The sequence below is a fragment of the Trichomycterus rosablanca genome, chromosome 3 (assembly GCF_030014385.1).
Source record: "Trichomycterus rosablanca isolate fTriRos1 chromosome 3, fTriRos1.hap1, whole genome shotgun sequence".
Taxonomy (NCBI): Eukaryota; Metazoa; Chordata; class Actinopteri; order Siluriformes; family Trichomycteridae; genus Trichomycterus; species Trichomycterus rosablanca.
The window spans coordinates 48,998,162-49,015,873 of NC_085990.1; the positions used below are offsets into that span (position 1 = coordinate 48,998,162).

Genomic DNA, 17,712 nt, shown 5'->3' on the forward strand with positions numbered 1-17,712 from the left:
ATGAGAGTTCCTCATAGGGATGAGAAGGATAGGGAGAAAGGTCCTGAGTATGGAGCTGCCAGGCAGGATGATGAGAGGAAGGCCAAAAAGGAGGTTCATGGATGCGGTGACATGCAGGTTGCTGGGGTGACAAAGGAGGATGCTCAGGACAGGGCAAGATGGAGACAAATGATCTGCTGATACAACCTATTTTGTAAAAGGTTTGTGAAAGTGATGTTAGATTTTTAATACTTCAAAGCTTTAGTAATTCCAGGTAATATTGGGCATGAAGTTCATATGTGGTTCCTAATATGGTTTTTACAGCTTTTTCGTTCAAATGTATAAGATAAGCGCTGGGATGGCACAGTGGTCTATTACCTTAGCCCAGAAGGTAATAGGAGTGTCACAGCAATATAGAGTGCCAAGGACCTTGGTCAGATTCTTGTCTCAAGTCAGCATCTAAAAGGAGGTTTGAATGTTCTTCCAGTCCAGGAATTTGGGTTTGTTTCCACCCCCTGTTATATGCAGAAAGAGTAAAGAAATATATTCAGTAAATGTGTGCTGTTCTGTGACTGTGGTCCTGTCCAGGGTGTACACCGGCCTTGGGTCCAATGTTTTAGGGCAGCTCTGGACCCAATGTATAGAAATGAATAGAAATAAAACTACTGCTTTTGGTTGCACTAAAACAGTTTAAATTCTGGTGTATAGTGTTAGAGGTTTGTCTTTGATATTATGCACTGGTGCACAAACAGAAAGTAACACACACACACACACACACACACACACAAAATAACAACAGCAACAACAACAACAACATAAATCGTTGCACTCCACCCTCCCATGCCTCAGCTGGTGACAAGCTTTCTGGTCCAGTACACACCAACATCTGATGAGTCAAACTTCCCATTTCAGACTAATCACTTGACTGCACTAATTGCAAATGCAAATATGCAAATTCATATTAATTAATTACTCTGTTAATTAGTTCTCTGGTCTTTTTGGGCTATAAATCATTTTGTGGGAGAAAGAATAGAGTACATGCCCGGCCCATTTCGCATAAAAAATTTAGCACGCATTTAGACTCTGTCTGCTGCCAGAAAAAGGAATTGAGAAAAAGTTCCTAAAAGCAGCGAGCAGCGTTAGCGCCTGCCTCCCAGCAGTACGAGCCTCAGAGCCAGCAGACGAAAAGAGGAGGAATGGGGCTTTCACAGGGAGAGCACATGTATCAGACACTCTGTCTGCCAGTGATTTAATTAACACATTATCAACTTTTAAAGACAGAGGGATGCCAGGCCCACCATGCAAATGAAGGCACTGATGTTCACACGTCCAATGGCGCGCACACGCACGCACACACACATGCAAAGCAGACGCTTATTGAAATCGGCATCGCTAAAGATGGCCTTTTGAGAATCACGGCCGCCTGCCTAGTCGTGACACAAGCTGGATAGTAAGGACCTGGTGTAGAGTGTATATAAATCCTGTCAGGTTCTTACTGTATATTTCCACATGCTAGAATTTTGTAAACAATTAATATCATTAATTGTTTCCTTTACTGGAAGTGGATAGTGTTAGTCTTGGGGCTGTGGTAATGCGGTGTATGTATTTCCATATTTTAATGGGATAAAACTCTTGTTATAGTGATAAAATATGATAAAATCTGACGTGTCAACATGGATAGGTACAGAGGTGTAATGCTGTTACTGTGTTAATGGCTAGAAACTGTGGCACATGAATAATACATGTAGCATGTTTTTAAAAAGGGTATGATTTGCAGAACAACGGTGAGAAGTGAAAGCGGTTGCCTTGAAAAGCCTAAACCAGTCAGGGATTCGCTGAAAATGAAACAGAAATGAATAATTTTGCTGGAAAATGCTTCACTTTCTGATAATTTATTATGAACAACATTTATGAGATGATACCACTCAATTCCATCAATCAGCCATAACATTAAAACCACCTCCTTGTTTCTACACTCACTGTCCATTTTATCAGCTACACTTACCATATAGAAGCACTTTGTAGTTCTGCGATTACTGACTGTAGTCAATCTGTTGCTCTGCATACTTTTTTTTAGCATGTTTTCACCCTGTTCTTCAATGGTCAGGACCCCCACAGAGCAGGTATTATTTAGGTGGTGAATGATTCTCAGCACTGCAGTGACACTGACATGGTGGTGGTGTGTTTACATTTACATTTTCGGCATTTAGCAGACACCTTGATCCAAGGCGACTTACATTACAGTTACAGTATACAGTCTGAGCAACTGAGGGTTAAGGGCCTTGCTCAGGGGCCCAACAGCAGCAACCTAGCAGTGGTGAGGCTTGAACCAGCAACCTTTGGATTACTAGTCCTGTGCCTTAACCACTAGGCTACGGCTTAGTGTGTGTTGTGCTGGTATGAGTGAATCAGACACAGCAGCGCTGCTGGAGTTTTTAAATATCATGTCCACTCACTGTCCACTCTATTAGACACTCCTACCTAGTTGGTCCACCTTGTAAATGTAAAGTCAGAGACGATCGCTCATCTATTGCTGCTGTTTGAGTTGGTTATCTTCAAGAACTTCAGCAGTGGTCATAGGATGCTGCCCACGAACCGCTGTTGGCTATATATCTTTGGTTGGTGGACTATTCTTAGTCCAGCAGGGACAGTGAGGTGTTTAAAAACTCTATCAGCGCTGCTCATACCAGCACCATATCAGTATCACTGCAGTGCTGAGAATGACCCACCACCCAAATAATACCTACTCTGTGGTGGCCCTAGTGAGTCCTGACCATTGAAGAACAGCATGAAAGGGAGCTAACAAAGCATGCAGAGAAACAGATGGACTACAGTCAGTAATTGTAGAACTACAAAGTGCTTCTATATAGTAAGTGGAGCTAATAAAATAGACAGTGAGTGTAGAAACAAGAAGGTGGAGGTAAGAAGGTAATGTTATGCCTCATGGGTGTATATTTAGAGGTTGGCTAATTGCACACTAGTCAAAACAAAGGCTACAGGCATATGATATTCACAAGTCAAAAAGTCACAGGTTTCATCTTAATTAAGGATTAAAAGACCAGTATTGCATATTCATTCATTCATTCATTCAAGTGTGTGTCACCACTGCTTTATCCTATTCAGGGTAACTCACCATTCAGGGTAGAATTCACCAGGCAAAACTTAGGAAACACCCTGGACAGTACACCGGTCAATCACAGGGCCAGTATTGCATATTGTATATTAAAAAGCAAAATTATAATGCTATTGAAATGAACTGTCGAGACATCAGAGTTTTTTGTTTGCATCTGTGCATCTGTCTTTACCAATTTTGGATTCAGTTTTGCATCTTGCATTCTAGCCGTCAGTGTAGTGGTCCATGGATTATACAAAGGTAATAGCAGAAAGGGATGCTTTGGTGTGTCTGTGTGGACACAAGGGAGAAGACAAGTGTTGTATGGTGCCAGGAATGTAGATGTGAGTGTTGTTGATTCCAAAACTGTGCCAGATTTATCCACCAGGAATCGGTTTGTTTTTGCCCTTTGGCAACCAGCTCACTTGCACTCCTGCAGGACTATTTGAATGAAAGAGCACGCCACAACCATCACTCTGATGCTGTTTTTCACTAGCTACTGTTGGCTAAATCCACATGGCTCAGGGTAAAAAAGGAATTTAGGTGGTCTTCCTTCTTGAGGAAGATGATGGACCAGAGTTCTTCCATGCAATGCAGACCTAAGCTGACCTCGCCCAGTCAAATTTGTCACTCCTACCTTATTATAAATCGTGAGGCAGCACGGTGGATTAGTTGGTAGCACTGTCCACTTACTGCAAGAAGGTCATGTTCTGCCCGTGTCTGTGTGGGTTTCCTCCGGGAGCTCCGGTTTCCTCCCACAGTCCAAAGACATGCAAGTAAAGTGAATTTGAGATACTAAATTGTCCATTACTGTGCTTGACATTGAAGACTTGAACTGATGAATCTTGTGTAACCAGCAGTCGCACACACAGCGACTTCAGACTCGACTCGGACTCTTTTCAAATGACTCGGACTCGACTAATGACTCACAAAAAATGACTCGTAAACAACAAGAATCTCTAGCGTCAGCATGTGTTAACATTAGTTACGTGTGACAAATTCACTTCATTTGAACATTTTTGTTACCTTTGGATTGGAATCTCACTTAAAATGGGGGAATACCCTACGTAGTGCTCTTCACAGGAACAACTGGGGTGAATGGAACGCTCCTACAGAATTGGCGCTAATGGTTGAACGACCGCTTTCTGAACCAACCAGACCTTCTGATTTAAATTTTTAGTAAGAAATGCTGTTATTTGCATTTATTCAGTTTGCGTCACACAGATGATTGTCAGTGAAACGCTTGATTGGCTTTCTAACGAGTTCGTGTTTTACTTCACAACCAGGAAAAGTTTGGAGGTTTTTAATTATAAGCACATTTACAAAATAACAGATTACATTTCTAATGGGACACACGGTTATGAATTTAATAGTATCTAGAAGAACATAAGCTAAGGTAAGCAGTGGTTATGATTTTTTGCTGTGTTTTGGATTTCGGCCGCTATGCCGTGATTTATCGTGCGCTTTTGTTTTGCAATGAAAACAAAACGTATCAGTTTAAACTTTTAACTGGTACCTTCTTGTTACGGAAATTACATTCATTTGCACAATGACTAGGAAAGTAAAGGCACTCAGTAAAACGGCAAAATACAGTCGCTAATCTGTTGTTGTTTTTATCTGAACTTACATATTATCTGTTTTATTCTATTTCTGACTCGTGACTTGACTCGGACTCTAGCCTAAACACTCGTGACTTTACTCTGACTTGTATTTTGTGACTTGTGAACATCTCTGGTAACCAGTAACTACCTGTTCTGTCATGAATGTAACCACAGTGTGTAAAACATGGCGTTAAAATCCTAATAAATAAATAAATGTTTTAAATTGTTCTTACTCTTGGATTTTCTCTAGTGTCTGTCAGCAAGGGGCATGTGACATTTGGAGCTATGAGCTATACTCCTTTTTATGAGATCTGCATTGGACTGAATTTTCTTTATTTTCTTTAATCATTGCTGAATGAAGGACTTCGGATTTTCTTTGAGAAAAGGCAGAATTTAAATGACCAGACCAGCCACCAGTCAGCGGATGTTGTGACAGTTGTGGATGGCACAATGAGGTCAAACTAACTGGCTGGACAGTGAGTGACAGTGATGTTTCCAAGCCCGGTTCACTGTTTTGATTAATTTAATATTTCTCCTTTTTAACATCTACATGTACTAAACATATAGTATACAACAAATTGAGGCAGTGGAAGCTTTATGATTATTGAAACAGTAATCAGATGGTAGCTGGTTTAAGCCCCACTACTTCCAGGTTGCCATTGTTGGGCATTCATTCTCCATGAAGTCTCTCTGAACTCATTCTCCATGTCCTCTCCACATTCTTCCCATGCTCAAAATGTATCTTTTGAAACTGCCAAAGCTGCGGTCTTGTCTTTTTGGCCTGCTGGTACCAATCCACTAAACCAGGAGTTCCCAGAGCTAGCCAAGCTCAAAAAAGCTTTCTTCTTCAATCACCGCTGGGTTCCTAACAGGCACCAACAAGCGTTTGACCATAGCTATATGTAACCACTTCCAAAATTGAGTTTTTGAACAGGGTCCAGTCAGATTCCATGTCCATTACTTCTTCCTGAATGTGTGAAAAGTTCTCTCAGAGGTGAAGTCACGATTAATCAAGACAGAGTCCTCTGCCAGCATTTCCCAGCAAATTCTCAATCCTGAATCCTCGCCAGTTGACAACGTTGATCGTTGACCTTTGATCTATAGTGCATTGGTACCAAGTACACTTATGAGCAAGCTTGTGTTTAAACATGTTGGTCATTATGGACAAACCATGACAAGCACAGAAGGCCAGTAACATCAATCTCCTCCATGTTTCCCAGTATTTGCCAACATGAGCATTAAACTCCTCCACCATAACTCCCACTATCTCCAAGAAGGCATAATACACTGAACTGCTGTTAGGTGCACATACATAAACAAAGGTCAAAGTTTTCCTCTCTGTGAGTAAAATATGCATTCAGGTGACTCTTTTATTTACCTGGACAAACTCTACCTGTACTCCACCAGCCAGGGACTTGTAGGTATCCCCATACCCTAGTAGAAATACCTTCCCCTATCAAGGAGTCTGCTTCCAGAGCCTACCCTGTGCACAGAGGTGAGCCCAACTATCTGACTGGCATCTCTCAACCACCAGCTCTAGCTTCTTCTCCTCAGTAAGAGCCCAGGTTGATGCTGCCTCTTCACCTTGCCCTCGCTTTTAATCTGGATCTTGTGAAGGCGGGTTCTTTTTTATGATGAACCCAGTCAGGTTATGTGGGATGCCTGGCCACTAGGCACTAGCAAAAAAATATATATTTGAAATTATTAAACAACCATGAAATTTCAGTGTAAAAAAAAATAAAATGAACTACTGCGTGAAGCTCGTGAGTTAGCAGCTTTATTATATAGCCTGTGTGCTGCTGTTGTTTCTTAGTACTGTGAGAATATTAGGACTTGGTGTGGCCCCAGCTGGTTCTTTGAATGTCATTTCATCATCTGCCATCAGACGCTTTCCCAAGCTTATCTAATTGTCTAAACTGGAATGGCACCCTATTGCACAGAGAGACGCACAACAAATATTATTTTGGAAGCAATCCTCGTTTACCCTTTTTTATTGTAACGTATTACACATTCTCAGGCAGACAGAGTGTGATATATACGCTCGAGGCAGGACTCTCGATCTGATCTGTAGAAGCATGTTTTCTGGACATCTCTCTACCCACTGCCACACTCTGCACTTGACTCCTAAATCCTTATCGTAGTGACAGCTGTCCTCTTTCAATGGAGGTATTATATTAAGCCTTTGGCAGCTAATAGTCTCACTGTCTAATTGTGTTTGCTAATGATCCATGTGGAAATGAAGTAGTTTTGAGAAAGAAGGGGATCAGATGCAAATGATACAGCACATATAAACACAAATTGGAACACAAAGCTATTTAAAAGGCTATCAGCTCGCTTATAAATTTCTATTTTATCGGAAGTGTTGTTATTCGATGATGTCGTAGTTATTTAGTGATTTTTATTTTGCACAGTTGATCACAAAACAATCAAGAACGTGTGCACTCACACACACACACACACACACACACACACACACACACACACTCATTTGTTCTATTTAGCATTGCTCATACATTGTTCCACTCATGCACCAAACCATCTGGCTGTAGTAATCTCTTCCTTGATGTAACTAATTTAACCTCTGCTGGTACCACTGCTTGGAGATTTGTGCTGGAGAGGTATTGGAACGCATGGCCACTGCTGGACCCTCAGGAACGGGCCTAAATGTCCTTGGTTTCAGCAGGCAGCTGTCCCCACTTAAGCACTAATTTCATATCCACTCTCTTTCCCTCTGTGGGTCCTGTGAATTCAGTGGAAAACAAGGCTCTGGCAACACTGCGCTCAGCCTACCCTCTGATGCCTCAGCTAATCGGACCATAAAGCAATCCAACCTCTGTTACACTTCAGAAAATGTTTGAGAACAGTATATGTATGTCTGGTACAGGATTTGATTGGGCACAGGGGTGACACTGTGGCATTGCATGTGGAACCAGGGTCCTGGGGTCATGGGTTTAAACTTGGGCTGGCACCGATCCGATACTCTGTATTGGTATCAGTCCGATATTGGCCCAAATCACTGGATCGGATATCGGAAGGAAAAAAACATTTAATCCGATCCGATAATGTTGCTTAATGTAAATAACACTTAATGTAAATAAGGCCATTGTTTGTGTGTAAAACAAATAACACATGAAGATACATTCCAACAGAGCGCCTTTTATTGCCAGCTCACTCGACAACTGCCGTAACAAGGTGCATCTTGATGACATCATTAACATGTGCCACTGTTCTACAACTCATCCGCAACAGCCATTCAGAAATTTAAACACACTGATCTACTTCAACTTTTAGCATTTTAAAAAATCATCTACTACTGCCACATCTAAAAACACTGTTTAAACACAATAAAAATTGCTTTATAAATGATACATCAAGGGCGCCCAGGTGGTGCAGCGGGCGCCATCTGGCGGGCATAATTGGCAGTGCCTGCAGCAGATACTAATTGGCCACCATATCTGCAGGGTGGAAGCCGGACTATGTGTGGGTGGGTGGGATCTCCATACTCTGTGTAAGGACCCTGATTGGCCCAGTCGACCGGTGGCAACACCGAGTTTCGAACTGAGAAGTTTAGAATCTCGGTGCCGATGTGCAAGTGGAATATCCCGCAGAATGTGCAGAATGCATGAGCGAGAAGAGGAGGGCTGTGCATGTGTCGGAAGAGGCGTGTACAGCGACATGCTCTCCTCGGATGCAATCGGGTATCTCTCAGCAGCAGAAGACAAGATTGAGTATGCTAAATCAGGAGGAAAATAGGGTGAAAATGCATAAAAATATATATATAGCTCGAACATAAGTGAAACCAGAAATGCTGCTAAATGTTCAGTTTCTAAAAGTGAAAATAAAAACAGCAGTTTTGTATAAGTGTGATGTTGTAGGTTCTGTATTTATTCCTTTAGAATATTTGCTTCACAGTCTGAGCATTATTATTTAGATAGCTAGTTTAACCATGGTGCACTGAGACATTTATTGTTACTGCTTAGTTGTTTGAGAGGAGAAATGACAGTATCGGATTGGTATCGGTATCGGCAGATACTCAATTTGCAGTATCAGTATCGGACATGAAAAAGTGGTATCGAGCCAGCCCTAGTTCAAACCTACCGTGTCTATATAGGGTACAACGTTTTTTGCTTTAGGGTTCTGTCCATTCAGGGTGTGTTCTCGTCTTGTGGTCATTATTTCGAGAGGGCTCAGGACCCACCACAACTGCTCGATTAGGTTGAAGCAGTTAACAAGGATGAATTTATAAACAATTAATTAAAAAAGAAAAAAAATGAAGGCATTAAAGGCCTGTGTGTAGTCAGACGTGTTGTGCGTGGGCATGTATATAGCGTTCATACTCATTTCTACTTTGTCGGCAATGATTTGGGCAAAAAAATAAAAGTTATGTAACGGTCACATTGCCATCGCTTCTGTATGCGTTCGTTAATGCCTCTATTGAAATGTTGGCCCGCTCGTCTTTGCAGCCAATCTGATGGCCCCATCTGGTCAGCCTGGTTGGGGTCTGGATTAGTCATGGTCTGGACCCTGTGACCACCCAAAAGACTTGCCAGGCTCTGCGAGTGCCACCCACAAACAGGCTGTAGCAGGCCCTGTCCAAAACCGTGTAGAACACAACGGCACACTCAAAACTGTCGCCGCCTTCTTGAAGCGCAGCTCCCTGACAATTGGCGACAATTTGGGCCACAGTCCCACACACTCGCACTCAAGATATAAAATGAATATATCAGCTTCAAAAAAATGAAAAAAAGAGAACAAGTACATAATGTGCCATTAAAAACAGATAAACAAAAACACACAAAAATAGTTACATTGCCATGTTACACCAAAAATATTGGGACTAAAGATATACATTGTAAAAGTGAATAGATAAAAAAAAACACTAAAATATACAAATATGATTAGAAATATGTTTAAATCCCAAAGGCATTTTCACTCTATCCCTGCACACATGGCTCTCTCCCATAGCTTAATGTCTTCAGATAAAGCTTGGTGTAGAATCTGGAGTAACCGTAACAGATGTTGAATGATTAAATTAGCAGTTGCTGGCTGTTCAGATATTCATGTCGCGTCAAGAATGTGTACCGGTATAAACAAATTCTGTCCAATGCTTCTTAATTATATGCAGCCTTTGTTTTTTTCCACATATGTTTAGAAAAGATGTGGTACTTCCTGTTAGCCACTGGTGTAACAACCTATAATTTTATGTGTGAAAAACTGTACGGACAGGAATTACACTCGGCTCAAGAGTAAATTATTTTGACAGGAGACATTTTTTTTATTTGGTTTCAGACTCTGGGCTTTGTTTATGTTCAGAAAACCAGGCTGTGTGGGATAGAAATATGTGCAGGGCTGTAAAAAAGTATTCGCCCCATCCTGATTTCTTCTATTTTAGCCAATTTGACACACTAAGTAGTTTTGGATTCCCAAACAAAAAGTAACAATAGATGAGAAAAAAACTGTTATAATAACCATGATTTCACTGTTTGAAGGAAAAGGGTTATGCAAAAACCATATCACCCATATGAAAAAAGTAAATGCTCTCCTAAACTTAATAACTGATTGTCCCACCTTTAGTAAAAACAACTGCAAGCACACACTTTACTTAGTCTTCCACGTTGAGGAGCTTACTACATTGTAAGTAGCACAATTTTTGGCAATAACCAATCTTGTCTAGTCTAAATAAACTACACCGATCAGCCATAACATTAAAAGCACCTCCTTGTTTCTACACTCGCTGTCCATTTTATCAGCTCCACCTACCATATAGAAGCACTTTGTAGCTCTACAATTACAAATTGGCAACAGCACCCCGTGGGCAGCGTCCTGTGACCACTGATGAAGATCTAGAAGATGACCGACTCAAACAGCAGCAATAGATGAGCGATCGTCTCTGACTTTACATCTACAAGGTGGACCAACTAGGTAGGAGTGTCTAATAGAGTGGACAGTGAGTGAACAAGGTATTTAAAAACTCCAGCAGTGCTTCTGTGTCTGATCCACTCATACCAGCACAACACACACTAACACACCACCACCATGTCAGTGTCACTGCAGTGCCGAGAATCATTCACCACCCAAGTAATACCTGCTCTGTGGTGGTCCTGTGGGGGTCCTGGCCATTAAAGAACAGGGTGAAAGCAGATTAAAAAAGTATGTAGAGAAATAGATGTCCTACAGTCAGTAATTGTAGAACTACAAAGTGCTTCTATATGGTAAGTGGAGCTGATAAAATGGACAGTGAGTGTAGAAACAAGGAGGTGGTTTTAATGTTATGGTTGATCAGTGTATATTATCAATGTAATTTGGTTAATTGTTAGATTCAGCCACTAAAGGGGAAATCTTTACAGAAATCCTATTAATGTCTGATAACGTTTGAAATAAATGTAATGCTTATTACAAAACTTTAGTTGCTTTCAATCAGTGTTTGGAGTTTGGCATGATCTCCCTGCGGCCGTTTTCTCATGGTACTCTGGTATCATCCCACGTCCCAAAATATGCAAAAGTTAGATTGGAGTTAAAAAATTGCCCCTGGGAGAATGAGTGGATAAGTTTGTGATTTGTAATTGTTCATCGCCTTATCCAGGATGTATTTCTGCCAGTAATGCCAAATGTTTAAGTGGCACATGACCAGGACAAAGCACTTTGTTGAATGCAACAATAATTAACATTTAAAACAATTTAAATTATAAATATAATGAATATGTTTTAAATGTTTGTTCTACCACTGTGTACAGAGCTTACCCAGCTTTAGAAATTTCTCAGTGGTCTTTTATTGCCACCTGTTGGTACAAATGCAGTACTGCAAGGAGCTTTACTTTTTATATATTATTTTTATATAACAATAATAATAATAATAATAATAATAACAACAATAACAATAATAATAATAATAATAATAATAATAATAATATTAACAATTATTATTATTATTATTATTATTATTATTATTATTATTATTATTATTAGTAGTAGTAGTAGTAGTAGTAGTAGTAAATGCTGTAAATCAGCGATCAGCAATGTACTGGGTTCCAGTAAAGGCGCAATGCTGGCTGCCTATCTATTGCAGGTCCTAAAACCATACTTATTTACTTACTTTAGTACAGCTAAGGACAATTTAAAGTAGCCCTGTCTGGGGTATTCCTGCCTTGCACCTCACCTTCCCCAGTAGAACTGGACCCACCGCGACCCTGACTTGGGTAAAGCGGTTGATGTGAAAAAAAGATATAAGATATGGCAAACTTTTTATAGTGGAAACTGAGCGGGTGTTTCATGGACTTTAGTGAGAGTTTGGAGTTATATACTGAACCACATTGCAGTAAATTTATTTTAATATTTACTACAAAATTAATAAACAATATATGATGATGAACTTGATGAATTCAGGTGAGTTTTCCTCTGTACTGCTGGAATCCATATAAATGTGAAACTTCTCAATAAACACCAAACTGCAACCTGTTCATACTAACTTCAAGAATGCTCTGTAAGTTATTAGATTCATTTAAAGTAAAAGCATTTATTCATTGTTAAAAATGTTGTTTTATGCTTTTAGTTTACTTATTTATAATCTTTTGATGGATGATTTTAAAATATCCTGAAATTTGCAGATACACAATCAAATAACTGCATTTTTTTTGCTGTGTCTCTTGTTAAGTTATTTCACTAATGGTGTACAATATATGGTAAAAAGTATGAGCTTGTGTAATAGTGGATTTCTAATTTATGATTGTTAGTCCATTTCTGACAATTGTTTTTTCTTCATGTGTTGCTACACTGTCCACGGGCTGTTATTTTCATTAGGTTATTTAATGGCTTTAATATTTTAAATAATTGTTGTTTTGCTCACACAGATTTTAACTGCATATTTTGATTAAAATCAAATACAGAAATTATTATTAAAAAAAAACAAACAAACATGGCAATACATTTATCAGTACTGTTAGCGGGTGTAGATGTAGGCTTTGTGTTTGGTGTATTAAGACTGGCATGTCTAAAACATACAATGTTTATAACCAAAGTATGGGGTAATAAATACAAGTATCCCAAATTGGGGTGGCACGGTGGCTTAGTGGGTAGCACTGTCGCCTCACAGCAAGAAGGTCCTGGGTTCAATCCCCAGGTGGGGCGGTCCAGGTCCTTTTTGTGTGGAGTTTGCATGTTCTCCCCGTGTTCACTTGGGTTTCCTCCGGGTGCTCCGGTTTCCTCCCACAGTCTAAAAACATGCCACCAGGCTAATTGGAAACACTAAATTGTCCCATAAATACCTAGCCGCTAGATGCACAAACCAGTGCATTGTAGTGCCGGTCCCAAGCCCAGATAAAATAGGGAGGGTTGTGTCAGGAAGGGCATCCGGCGTAAAAATTGTGCCAAATCAATGCGGATCATGATCCGCAGAGAGCCGACCCCGCAACCCAGCGGGACAAAGGCCGAGGAAGAAGAAATAGTATCCCAAATTAGCACAATAATAGGGATAAAGTTACAATTTTATATACTATCTAGTATATGGAATCAGCAGATAAAGGATCATCTGATGTAGAGTAAGTCCACCCTACCTACATTTTTAAATGCATCACACTACAGACCTGGCTTGTAACTCCCTTATTTTTTTTTACCCCTGATTTGATTATGTGGACAGCCTACCCAGAATTTTGGGTTTGTGTTTGAAGGAGGCCATCTTAAACAAAAGAGGTCCCTTAGTGGGGTGCTGATGATCTGCATCTTCCCCTGCAGTCTAATAAATTGGGTTTTATCCTGTCACATCCTGGACCAGTAAATTACATTGTAAACACCTGTGCTCAGCATTATAAAGCTGAGCTTTCAGCTCAGTGCAGTACTGAGTCTTTGCAATATAATTTGCACTGTGTTATTTTTAAAAGCTAAATAATATTCCAACACATCTATTATTCCCGCCTTCCTTCTCTTTTTAGTAAGGGCTAGATAGAGAAGCATTGGCCTGTGATTGCGGTACAGTGGTGGACCTGGTTCAAAATTTATTTCAGGACGCATGTTTAGATGTAAAGCAGGCCTGAATGTAAGTTTTATTGAACAGGTTTTCTCATTACAAAAAGCTAAAATTGCTAAAATTGTTTTCTAATTCTTTATACACTAAATATCTGGGTTCTAGAGATTAAATGCATTAACATTTGTTGTTATCTCGCAAATGTTGCTGCCTTTCTTAAACCTACGTTGTTTCCACTAAAGAATTTTAATGTGAGCTGTTCAGTCTGATAAATTCTGTGGCAGGAAGCTACCACACTTGAGAAGAACAGGCCGATCTATAAATTCGAGTTCACATCTGACAGTTGTTCTGCTTTCATTTTGCTAACCAGGCAGAGACTACAAGATGTTTGCTTAATTTCAAACTGTGGCTAATGGCTGACGTCTGTGATGAGAACCTTTGTGAGTGTAGCATTGGCCACTAGTCATGTGCCTGAAAAAAGGGAGCGGCTAAAGGTGACCAAAAAACAGGTGGAGCAAGCTGACGTATGTAGATGCTGCTCGGCAAGTCATCAGCACTGACGCAGGTAGGGAAAATTGTATTTCCTATCTATGTAACACTAGACTAATTTGTGTGTTTCTCTTTTTATAGCTGATGGTGGTGCTCATGTGCAATACACCTGTCTTGTCCTTAAGTATAATAGTCTTTAAGTAAATAAGGACTAAATAAAAGACAGACGTATAATTTTAATAATTAATATAAGATGAACACATACGTCTCTGCTGCACAGATATAATATATATAATGTTTTAATATAACATGGCGTTTACTGATAAAGATTTTGAAGACTTGATGTCAGGATTAAATTTAAAAGTACACCAGTAAAAAAAAAAAAAATTGTAATTGTTAAATGTTGTTTCCATTTGTGGTAAAGCTGATAATCACATGACATGCAGAATTCTGCAGGTAAAACAAACCATGCAAGCAATGATCACCTCAATGACAAAAGCTCCTCTAAAACCTCTTAATATTAGCTACTCAATCCACCAGCAACGAGTATAAAAGCATCAATAGAAGAGGAACTCAAAACCGGGCTCGGCTATAAAAGAAGCCAAGTAAAACGGGTCAGATGCTTGTGGAAACAAAGTTGGAACTAAGGGGCCGAGCCCAACTCCTGAAAAACAACCCCACACCATAATCCCCCCCTCCACCAAACTTTACACTTGGCACAATGCAGTCAGACAAGTAGCGTTCTCCTGGCAACCGCCAAACCCAGACTCGTCCATCGGATTGCCAGACGGAGAAGCGTGATTCATCACTCCAGAGAACACGTCTCCACTGCTTTAGAGTCCAGTGGCGGCGTGCTTTACACCACTGCATCCGACGCTTTGCATTGCACTTGGTGATGTTAGGCTTGGATGCAGCTGCTCGGCCATGGAAACCCATTCCATGAAGCTCTCTACACACTGTTCTTCAGCTAATCTGAAGGCCACATGAAGTTTGGAGGTCTGTAATGATTGACTCTGTGGAAAGTTGGCGACCTCTGCGCACTAAGCGCCTCAGCAACCGCTGACCCCGCTCTGTCATTTTATGTGGCTACCACTTCATGGCTGAGTTGCTGTCGTTCCCAATTGCTTCCACTTTGTTATAATAGCACTGACAGTCAACTGTGGAATATTTAGTAGCGAGGAAATTTCATGACTGGACTTGTTGCACAGGTGGCATCCTATCACGGTACCACGCTGGAATTCACTGAGCTCCTGAGAACGACCCGTTCTTTCACTAATGTTTGTAGAAGCAGTATGCATGCCTAGGTTCTTGGTTTTATACACCTGTGGCCATGGAAGTGATTGAAACACCTGAATTCAATGATTTGGATGGGTGAGTGAATACTTTTGTATTCAAGTGTATGTGCCTCCTGCTGGCAATAATGGCATGGCAAATGAGCATAATTCTGTAACCCACACTCCCTGCTGATCTCTGTTGCATTCTTTATATATAAAAGCACTGGAAATAATGCACTTGAAATAATGTTATATACATACTGTATATCTTAATAGTATTTATAGATGCATGGCAAGCTTTACAGCTATTACAATAAAAATGCTGAATCATTATTGCCCTCCTGGGCTAAAAATCATTAATAAATTGTGTGTTTACATTTTAATTTAGGAGGGAATTCTGCAGCCATTGAAGAAGCTACTTAGGCAGTGACTCCAAAAGCCTGAGCCAGGCAAACAACATGCAAAGTAGTCCTGGGCTGGAACAACCCTGGGCTGAAAACTTCGCACTGTAATCTGATCTATTCACCTCCACCTGTTCTAAATGTCCACGTTCAGTTTTTAGGCTGCGTCACTTTTAAATATCTTATAAAATAGGATGATTTGAGTTTATAATGTAGTTCTATAGTTAGACTCAGGATAAGAAAAGGAGGTGTTCATACAAAGGTAAGTATAAACCTTTGCTTTAGTAAAAAACTAAACTAAACTGTGTTGTACTTGAATGGTTAACTTTAAAATAGTCTGACTGTTAGTTTACAGTGGAATTGTTTTTGTACATGCTGTGGAATAAATAATACCTTTGCTTATAGGTCAGCATTTGAGCAAGACCAGCAATCGTGAAGATGACTTAACAATTAGCTGGAAAGGTAAACCTATTTCCTGTTTCTGATTCCTTGGGTGACAAAAGCAAGTTTAAATGAAGCAAATGGGCATTCTAGATATAAATATATTATTGGTTTACCTGCTTAAAATTCTATTATTTTAGCTTTCAGAGCTCATTCCTCTGCCAGGCTATTTACATTACAGTTAAATGTATTGGCACAACACTGGTATGTATGGACAGAGTTCATGGGAGATAGCTTAGCCGGGTTAAAAGGTTCAGAATCTGCCCCCCGACTGGATATTACACCCAACTAAGGAACTGTTCTCATGCTGCTTTGGCAAGTGTCGCCTATCTGCCTTCATCCAAATTCTGTTGCGGTATGAAACACACCAGTCTGCACCATCTCCTGTCTAGATCTGTCATGTGCATTTGCCTTGTCTGATAAACTGGAGTAATCTTGCCTGCTCTGGGTTTTACTCATACAGGGTCAAATAAATATTGGAATTAGGTTAATAGAAAGAAGGACTGACACTGATCAGTCACATTATCAATATCAATGAATCTGTCACATGGATTGGTCAGCACTACTGTACACATTAGTACTGAGCTTTTGGTGTGACTTTGGGTGACACTGTTACTTAAATGTGCTTTCCTGGGTTCTGTTTGTTAAACATGACCAGTAGCCTTGTTTGTTCAGTTAGTCACCAGCATCTGTAGACTGGATATTAGTGCTATCTATTATTTCTTTATATGTGACGTGAATTTACAGATGGGTGAAAAAACAGTCATACTTAAATAAGAATAAAGAAATAGAGACACATTACGAGTGCAGATGCTTTCAGACACACGTCCTGTGTGATATAACTAATGTGATGCATATAACATAAATACTCAACAGAATCAGGTTTATTTTTGGATCATGATGGCAAGAGGAACATATCTAAGTGAGTTTAGTGATTTAAAAACCATAGGGAGTGCATTACAGGAAGTACATTGGCATGGCCAGACTTTAACCTATTCTTTACGAATGAGTAAATTCATGTGTCTTACACTAAGAGGATGGCGTATACTTAAATAAATGACCTCTACACTAAAAGGACCTGGGGAATCTGTGATGGTGTGGTGGTGTTTGGCAGCATGGCTTGAGTTCACTTATTGTCTTGTGGGGGTAAAAGGTCACTGTAAATGAACACATGGTTATTCAGAATAACATTTGGACCCTAGTGTTAGTGGAAACTTCTAGAATGACTGCCATTACTCCAATGCACAAGGGCCCAGACTATCCTTAATCCGTCCTTGGTTCGCTCGGTGATCTAAACTCGGCTCTCATGTGTGACCTACTCAACAACTCAATCCAAGCGGCTTGCCGAGCGCTCAGTGACTGAGGAGAGATATCTAGCATGTTGAATATCTGGATCAGTCGGTTGCGACTGGCAATGAGTGCAGTGAGGGGGATAATATAGTTTCTATCAGAATATATT

General features: G+C 40.1%; 1 protein-coding gene across 1 annotated transcript in view; it reads left to right on the forward strand.

The window, feature by feature from the left end:
- itprid1 (ITPR interacting domain containing 1) overlaps positions 1 to 17,712 on the forward strand; it is a 40,127-nt gene continuing 22,415 nt past the window's right edge. Inside the window, exons 1-2 of the mRNA XM_062992319.1 lie at positions 1 to 153; positions 1,257 to 1,429. Of these exons, the coding sequence (XP_062848389.1) occupies positions 1 to 153; positions 1,257 to 1,429 (326 nt within the window). The remainder of the gene's footprint in view (positions 154 to 1,256; positions 1,430 to 17,712) is intronic.